Source organism: Cucurbita pepo, chromosome LG17, assembly GCF_002806865.2.
Source record: "Cucurbita pepo subsp. pepo cultivar mu-cu-16 chromosome LG17, ASM280686v2, whole genome shotgun sequence".
NCBI classification, from domain to species: Eukaryota; Viridiplantae; Streptophyta; class Magnoliopsida; order Cucurbitales; family Cucurbitaceae; genus Cucurbita; species Cucurbita pepo.
Genome location: NC_036654.1, coordinates 6439363 through 6448531, shown reverse-complemented (window position 1 = coordinate 6448531; position 9169 = coordinate 6439363). Strand labels below are relative to the sequence as shown.

At 36.6% G+C, this 9169-nt stretch overlaps 2 protein-coding genes across 3 annotated transcripts in view; one reads left to right on the top strand and one right to left on the bottom strand.

Annotated features, from left to right (window-relative positions):
* Positions 1-5859, bottom strand: part of LOC111779170 (T-complex protein 1 subunit zeta 1) — a 6925-nt gene extending 1066 nt beyond the window's left edge. For both annotated transcript variants that reach the window (XM_023659250.1, XM_023659251.1), the window contains exons 1-13: positions 5350-5859; positions 5208-5271; positions 4788-4923; positions 4219-4370; positions 4073-4120; positions 3750-3842; positions 2617-2723; positions 2229-2343; positions 2059-2145; positions 983-1187; positions 799-893; positions 223-291; positions 28-135 (exon numbers count right to left, since the gene is read on the bottom strand). In XM_023659250.1, the coding sequence (XP_023515018.1) occupies positions 28-135; positions 223-291; positions 799-893; positions 983-1187; positions 2059-2145; positions 2229-2343; positions 2617-2723; positions 3750-3842; positions 4073-4120; positions 4219-4370; positions 4788-4923; positions 5208-5271; positions 5350-5483 (1413 nt within the window). In that variant the 5' untranslated portion in view covers positions 5484-5859. The remainder of the gene's footprint in view (positions 1-27; positions 136-222; positions 292-798; positions 894-982; positions 1188-2058; positions 2146-2228; positions 2344-2616; positions 2724-3749; positions 3843-4072; positions 4121-4218; positions 4371-4787; positions 4924-5207; positions 5272-5349) is intronic.
* A 1117-nt stretch (positions 5860-6976) lies between these two features.
* Positions 6977-9169, top strand: LOC111778246 (LRR receptor-like serine/threonine-protein kinase FLS2). The gene is made up of 2 exons (XM_023657953.1): positions 6977-7536; positions 7681-9169. The coding sequence occupies exon 2, from the start codon at positions 7689-7691 to the stop codon at positions 8901-8903; it is 1215 nt and encodes a 404-aa protein (XP_023513721.1). The 5' UTR covers positions 6977-7536; positions 7681-7688; the 3' UTR covers positions 8904-9169.

Genomic DNA, 9169 nt, shown 5'->3' with positions numbered 1-9169 from the left:
TCGGGGGGGGGTTTAGGGACACTATACCTTAAGAGCAATGAGCACATCCTGAGTGTCAAGCCCAGAGTTCTCAGCAAGTGTCTTGGGAATCACAAGAAGGGCATCGGCAAAAGCTTCGACGCCAAGTTGAGCGCGCTGTAATAGTGGTTGAGAAGGTCATTAGAATGAGGTAAATGAAAAGCATGCTAAAGGATGCTGGAGAATACTTCTAGGGAAACTTACTCCTTGAACTGTTTTCTTCACTTCGTTTATCAAATGTTGTCTGGCAGCAACCTCAAAGGATCCGGCACCCTGAAAGTTCCACCAGTCATATCTTAGGACTGCAAGAAAATCTCAAACATTGGTAGCCAAATGTAGATTGAAAATCTCAACCATCACGCTATTTCCTAGTTAAAGCATTACACAAACTTGGTTCCTCTATTGTATTCATAGGGTCAAGAAGCAAAACAAATTGTAGTACAGTGTATCATAACTGAAGCGGCGAGGCTATCGGGGGGACGAGAAGGAAAAAACATATTTTTTTTTCTATTTGTGGATAAGAAATCATGTGAATAGCCAAATGTGGAAATAAGAAAGTCAAATGCTGAACATTGGTTATTGTATCCAGGAAGTTACAGAGAGCAGTCTCTTAAGATGCCTTGAGGATGTTGTTTTTCTTCGTCATTTTCTCAGACATGTTAGCCAAATGATGCACCCTTACATCTCGAGTTACAGCAGAGATTAATAATTCTATTGACACAAATTGCACATTCATTATTCAGTTGCATGTCTAATTACAGCCAGAAAATATAACCTTACCATGACAACAGATTCATCCTCGATGGTGTTTTTAACTGATCTGAGACCATCACGGACAGCATCCTTAATTTGAGCGATCGTGTGGTCATTAGGTCCTGCACCATCATGGATACCAATGAGAAAAAAGACTATAATTGATTAATAAGATTTTGCAAGAATGAGGATTGAAGTTTCAATGAAGTACCCTTGATCAAGATTGTACATGAATGGGGATTCTTCACATTTTCCACGAATGTATATTTCTCTTCCCCAAGAACATGTTCATAAACCAGTCCAGCCCATCCAAGGCAATCAGGAGTAAGATTTTCAACAGAATTTATAGCCTCTCCTCCACAGGCCAAAACCAACCTTTCCATGTTTCTTCTCTTGGCTCTACGAAGGGCAATTATCTACAGTAGATCCATAGCATGTATGAAAAAAATGAATATAAGTTGACAGATAAATGGTGGTCAACCCAAGATTTCATGCCCCCTTACTCAAATCACATAAATTGTAATGGTTATTAATCATGCAACACTTGTAATACATGAAATAGAATAACATATAATTTACAATGCAATATGTTTTTTTTCTAGTAACTTAGGACAGACAAAGAGCAAAGAAGATACATTTATAAGAAGATATTGTTCAAAGACATTCAAATATTGATGTACATCTCAATCACTTTCAAATAAAAGAAAAAAGAGTTCGATAGCAATATTTAAACATATTATTCAAAAGAAAAAAGAATAAAAACATTGTACTCCTGACAAGTTGAACAAATTGATTACATGTTTCTAATGACTCTTAAAGTAAAAGTCTTAAAGAAAATCAAATATCATAAGACCAAGTTTCCAAATATTTTCGAAGTCACATGAGAAACAAATTTCTTGTACAAGCATGAGAAACAGATTTCAAAGTCAAATTTGTCAGAAACCATCATACGTTAAGAAAATATCGTACTTATAATCCAAAACATATTACTTCTAGAGACATCTTTGGGAAATCATTGGACTTTTGTTATCAACTTTTAAAGGATAACATACTGAAATTGTGTTTCCTCAGCTACACACCGATGGATTGGTCCAAATGATGGACATATTTTTTTACAACACATTTCATTCGTAATGGTGATGGGATTGGCTTTTAAAGTTCATCAGCCCTTCAAGGTGCTACAATAAGTCTTTTCATGATGAGGCTTAAACATCATTTCACACCGAATGTATCAAGGGAAGAAAGAAAAAACAATGACCACGACAGCTTCAAGAAATACAGCCTTACCCCTTCCCTTGCGAGCATATCCAAAGATGGGGGATCAATTCCTTTTTGATTTATGATAACAAAGTTGTTGTCATTACCTGCACAAACCTGCATATGACAAGAATATAAGACAACAGTTAAAAAGTGCAGATGGTTTTAATAACTAACATGCATGACATTCACATTCTTACCTTGTTTTTCAATTCAATGATTTTCTTAACTCTTTCATCAACCTGACGCCTTTCAGCAGCAACCATGGCTTCCCTCTGTTCCGCATTAGAGTAGAAAAATCCAGCATTTATTTCACTGAGAGAAAAGCCATCAATTTATCAATGTTCTCAATACATTATAGTGATATAAGGCTGTAAATGAATGTGATCCACATTTCATATTCAGGATAACTAGTTTAATTCAACCCACCAATGCCATAGTACATCAGGCCTGGGGCAGCAATATAGAAACATGCATTTATTCTACATTTAGGAATGCAGAAACAACACGAAACATGGATTCAACATTACAAGTAACATATTTATCCAACTATGGAGATATAGAAATTAAAGAAAGACTCATCAATACCTTTTGTCATATTCCAGAGAAACGTTGCTCGTTAAAATAAAACAATTCTCAGCCCTCCGTTTCATATCAGGATGTCTAGAGCCGTGATCAAGGACAAGACCTTCAACCTAGTGAATGATGATCAGAGAATTGAGAAATATTAAAGTATTAACAAAAAATAACTAAATAAATAAATAAAGGAATGAAAGAAGGAAAAAAAAAAGTTTGAGAATGTACAATTAGGATAAAATAAGAAATCTACCCACTCTGTCAAACAAATGAGATTTTGAAAAAGAGGGAAGGAAAAAAGCTCTTGAATTAACATGAATCAAACAGAATAATTGCAGAATTCTTCACCAAAAAGCTATAACTACAAGCATTAAGCAAATGGGGGCAAAACCGTTCTCTACTTTTCCATTAAAACAAATATTTTTATTAGATTTCCATCTAAATAAATAGATACATAAAGAAAATAGAAATGCTCTTTCCTTTCGAAGTATAAATGCCCTTTAGATAATGGTTTTCTATACCTTTTTCCAAATTACAAATGCTCCCATCACAAAAAAAGATGAAAATGCAAAACTTCATAAAGAAAGAGAGATGTACTAAAGAATATAGAGGAAAAATAACTGGGATGCAAAAAAATGTGTCAACCTGTTTCTTCTAATGAAACAACAACCATAGATAGCACGAAATTATTCTTTAAAACAAGAACAAAAACCCAAAAAGAATCCATTCAGAATAACAAAAGGAAAAGAAAATAAAAACCACTAAATGATTAATTTTGACAGAACTGTGGAGAACATTCTCAGAAATGGAACGTTGTTTGCGTGATAATAGAGCACTTCTGCAACATACTGACCAATATGCAACAAAGCAATGAAATAGTGGAAACAAAGCTAAAATCGAACTGTTTTTTTTTTTTTTTTTTTCATCAAGTGAATAAGATCCTAAATTTTTCCATTGCTAAGATGAGGATCTCTAACTAAAAAGTTCTGCAGTTGCTCTCTCTTTTATTAATGCCAATTGGAGATCACTTCTGCTATCTCTTTGGCTATTGGATTGGGAATATATTTAATCCTCCAGCATCTTTTTGGATTCTTTAATAATATATTTCTCATTCAAAAGAAGTTCTCACAGAATATTAGACATACCAAGCGAGTGTCAGCATCAAACTTATGACGCATGTGCATGATTTCCACCATGAACAAGTCAATGGCTTCTTCTGGTTTACGAATACAGAGAACCTGTAATAATTCAAACACATCCCATAAGCCAAAAAAGGTACAAGCAATCATCTATAGCAGTATGTTCAACAGTCTACAATCATATGATCATAATTTATATAAGATTTCTCTATATTTCATTCATCAATGAAATTTGTTTCTCTTCTCAAAAAGGAAAAATAAGGCTTAGAATTTTCAATCTGAGCTCAGGTCATATATGTTATTATGGTCACTAAGAGATGAGTACTCACCGCATTAACTACTATATCAGTCAATTGATCTGCCAATGCTTCATACAACTGTACATGAGATCGAACCATTAGAAACATATGAGATGAGACAGCAAAAGTTTCAGCATGAATTACACAGAAGAAGAGAAAAAGTGAGGTCAAATAACCTTTGTTCTGAGTGTCGTTCTTGCCACCATTTTAAGGATCTCTTTGTCCGGCTCCTCACCAACCACAACATTAGTCTTAAATTGTTCGAGGAATTGAAGAGTTGCTCTTTTGGCAATCTCAAAACCATCAACCAGCACACGTGGATGCATGCCTGGATCAATTATTAAACTCCATTAGAACAAAAAATACCACTAAATACACACACCCATAGGAGAATATCAACCAATTCCTATAAGATGTAAAGAAGCTTCATTCCCAGGATTAAAAGTTTCTTCTTTAAATAACATAATAAAGAGACATCAAACAAATTTTCATCAATAACTTCAAGTTGAAGAATCCATTTTAAATATGTTTCTGAAAAGTCGGCCATTTATACTATGTGTACTTCTCCAACAACGAAGTGTTTCTTGCTAGCGTTTTCACCACACAGAGGCCCGTATTGAGCTTGAATATAATTCCATCACTCACGCAACTTTTTCAGAAGTACCAACACATATCCGACGGAGAATATTGACATTTTATATACCATAATTGTAAATAACGGTACCACTAAAATAAAGGTACCAACCTTCATCAATGTAACGTTCTGACTGTTTCATAAGTTCACCTATAAAAATCACGGTAGAAGTAGTACCATCTCCACTGCTATCGTCCTGAGCAACAGCTGTTCGTGCTATCATGATTGCTGTGGGATTTTGAATTTGCTGCAACCATATAAAACAAGTATGGATTGAACACTTAATGTTCTCCTATCAAATAAATCTCTTTTGGGTGAATGGTAGTGAAATTTTTCCAAGGATTCTGCGTTAATAAATGAGTAATGAGCTTATATATGAACAACCCAGAAATTTAGGCGATATTTCTCCATTGTGTAAACCCGATGGTGAAAAAAATCAATAATAACAACCCCGATTCAAGACGTACGCGGAAAATCCATTGAAATAAGAGATCTGAGATTAGAATAGGGTTTAGGGCAGAGAGCGCTAACCATTTCTTTAAGCAAAGTGTTGCCGTCTTTGGTGAGCTTAATATCTCCAGCACCACCAACGAGCCTAAACATATAGATACGAAAAGTGATGAGAGAAATCGAAACATGGAAGCGAGTATGAAGATCATAAATAACGACGTACATTTTGATTGTTCCTTTAGGACCGAGATTGCTCTTGAGGACATCTTGCAAGCCCTTCGCGGCATTGATATTCATGTGCAGAGCGGCGGATTTGTTGAGAACTTCTGCATTTGGATTGAGTACTCTCAGCGACATCTTTCGTTTACCTACGAATCGAGCTCAGTGAAGAACCAGAAGCAAAGAACAGAGTAAAAATGGAAATGGTTTAGGAGGGAAAGCTATGGCGGAACTACACCAGGGTTTATGTGCTGCTACATTGAATGCGTATCCCAAAAATGACTCGAAGTTGCAATCCGGTTCGGTTTCCTCGATTTTTGGCCAAATAAAGAACCGAACCAATGTCCAATAATGCTCAAAACCAATCGGTTCGGTTCTCGGTTACAGACCTGCGAACGGCGGAGGGTTGCGAGGTGCGTAGGCTGCGACCGGCGGTGGATTGAAAATTCGGTGAGGTTTCGAGAAGCGGTGGGCGGCGAACGACGGCGGAGGGATGGTGACGGTGAACTACTCGTACGGATGGATCGAAACAATTGGTTGCACAAAAACGAGGAGTTGCTTGGGCGGCTAGGGTTTTGAGTTCAATATATTCATAACTTCGGTCGGCCGGTTTTTTATTTGTTTTTAAAAGACAAACGAACCAAATTCCAAACCGAGTCGGTTCGGCGGTTCGTCGGTTTATTGGTTTTTTTTGTTGCACCCCTGTCAAAGGTAAGTTTTAAATTGAATTTTGGAGGGTATTTCTCCCTAACAACAACAAAACTTTTTACCTTAAATATATTTTTAAATTATTTTTATAACATTCGAGTAAATAAGAAATATATAAATATTACCGAGATCATATGCAAAGAAATAACTCGAGTTCATTTGCATAGTCTGTCTTTCACTCTTGGATGCAGTTTAATTCAAATAGTCAATATGGTCACGTTGGCGAGAATGTCAGAGTCATCATATGTCAATTCTATATTATAAACCATAGGTTGAATCCTTGGCACCAGAGACCGAACTAACAGAATTGTAATATCCATTTAGAAAAAATAAGAATAAAATAAAAATAAATAATTAATTTTAATATAGTTTATATTACTATTTTATTTTAACAAATTTGGTAATATTAAAAATCATCATCTAATTAAAATAAAATTACATTATTATTACATAAGGAATTACATTTGTATAAATTAAATTTTACTTGATGAAGATAATTTTTTATAATAATAAGATTAATCGACTTTATTCGTAAATCTTATCTAATAAGAATATATTCCGTACAAATTAAATAGAAAATTTATTTTAATTAAAAGATTAAATAGAGAAAATAAAAGCCGTAAAATGAACAATAAAAAATTGTAGATTTCATTAAAAAATGAGAATGATGTTGACGAGAATCGTAAATTAATGAAATTATTCTTTTTAACGAGATTTTTAAAATTAACTTTTTAATTCTCGCCCTTTAATTTTATTCCTCGAGTTTTAATATTTAAAAAATGATGTTTTTTTTTACTATAAAAATTATTACTATAAGAAAAAGAGCTCCCAACAATTTTCATTCACAAGCCAAATAAAATAAATTATTCTTTTCCAAAACCCTAATTTAAAACCTAATTAAAAATAAATAAATTCGCTCCTCTACGGCCGTTTACAGCGTACAACTTAATTCAATAACTGACGTGGCAAATCCTATTAGGCTTACAGCTGTCACTGTCACATCACAAAGTGCATTTCGCGTGACTATTTTAACTTAACGCCGTCAAGTCCACGTCAACCAAAAGCTCTCACGGCCGTCACGCTTTTTTCCTCTATGTCTCTTCTTCTCAAGCCAATATACTCTCTCCGGCATGTGATGCTCTGTCCAAATCTCCCGGCTCGGATACTCCACGTAGGCTCGGACAACCGTTTTCCTCCGAACCTAAACCGCCCAGTGAAAAGAAAATTATATGAAAATAAAGAAAACGAATAAAATAAATGTTTCTGCCATTAAAGAAACGAAGAAGAGAAAGCGGTTTTTGGTTTGTTGCAGAGCGGCGGTGGCTGTAGTCGATGAATCTTCTCTCAGAAGCCGTATAATTTCTTCGCAGTACAGAGATTAGAGATTTTAATTTGTTCTTCTTTTTGAAGATTCGTTGAGCTTTTCTTCGTTTGCGTCTCTTTGAAGCTAATCGATCTCGCGGTTTTGGAGCTTCTTTTGCAGGTTTTCGCCATTAATTTAGAGGCTTCTCACGAGATATCCTCCTCCTTTTTCAACCTCTTCGTTGTTTCTCACGAGAAAGAGTTCTTGATGTGTTCAGTTGATTGCTCTATATAACGGTATTGTGTTTGTGTTCGTCTGTGTCAGGGCTTGTAATGGCGGAGGAGAAGAAGCGGAGCGATTCGAGGATGAGGAGTTTTGTTTTGATTTTTTTGTGTTTAGTGCAATGCTGTTTATTATCGGATGCGATTTTGGATCCGATTGATTTTTTGGCTCTGCAATCGATTAGGAAGAGTTTGGAGGATTTGCCTGGTTCTAATTTCTTCGCATCTTGGGATTTCACAGGCGATCCTTGTAATTTCGCCGGTGTTTTGTGTGATTCTGATAGAGTTGTTGCCTTAAACCTAGGGGATCCTCGCGCTGGTTCGCCTGGTTTGGTTGGCCGGATCAATCCTGCCATTGGCAAGCTCTCAGCACTCACGGAGTTCACCATTGTTCCTGGTCGAGTCTTTGGAGCTCTGCCGCAGACGCTCTTCCAACTGAAGAACCTCCGTTTTCTTGCTATCAGTCGCAACTTCATCTCCGGTACTCTCCCTGCGAATCTCGGCGAGATTCGGAGTTTGAGGACTCTGGACCTCAGTTTCAATCAACTAACCGGAGAAATTCCTCGCTCCATCGGAACGATTACGGAGTTATCCAATGTCATTCTCTGCCATAATCGCCTCACAGGCACAGTCCCTGTGTTTCCGTACCGTAGCCTTAATCGTCTTGATCTGAAGCACAACAATCTCACCGGACATCTTATACCGGACTCTCTTCCTCCTTCTCTCCAATACCTCTCTCTCTCATGGAACCGCCTGAACGGCCCTGTCTTCCGCCTCCTCAGCCGCCTAAATCAGTTGAACTATCTCGACCTCAGCCTGAACCAGTTCACCGGAACAATTCCAACGCGTATCTTCAGTTTCCCGATCGTTAACCTCCAGTTGCAACGGAACCTCTTCACCGGTCCAGTCCTGCCGGCTGCTCAGGTGGCGATTCCAACCGTCGATCTCAGCTACAATCGTCTCTCCGGTCCGATATCGCCAATGTTCTCCACCGTGCAGAATCTTTACCTGAACAACAACCACTTCACGGGAGAAGTTCCAAACAGCCTCGTGGACCGATTGTTGGCTGCTAATATTCAAATTCTGTATTTGCAGCACAATTTTCTGACCGGAATTGAGATCAATCCGACGGCGGAGATTCCTCTGAGTAGCTCATTGTGCTTGCAGTACAATTGTATGGTGCCGCCGATACAAACACTGTGCCCGGAGAAGGCCGGCAACCAGAAAACTCGGCCAACGGAACAGTGCGGCGAATGGAGAGGGTAAAATTTGGAAAGTAATTAATTAATTAGGAGCATAAAAAGAAAGTAATTAAAGGTGAAAAAAAATAATAAAGAAAATTATTTTTTTTAATATAGTTTCCGATAATTAATTAATTAATATACACAAAATCTTTGCTGCAGAGAATGTGTTTTCTTTTTTTCTTTTCTTTTTTTCTTTTTAGTATCCGTTTATTTGTTTGTGTTCGTTTTTTGGGGATTCAGAAAATAGGAATATTCTTATTTATATAATTGTTTTTAGGAGAGAGAAAA

What these genes read in the sequence shown, in the direction of transcription:
- LOC111778246 (XM_023657953.1), top strand. Translation starts at nt 7,689, where the DNA reads ATGGCGGAGGAGAAGAAGCGGAGCGATTCGAGGATGAGGAGTTTTGTT.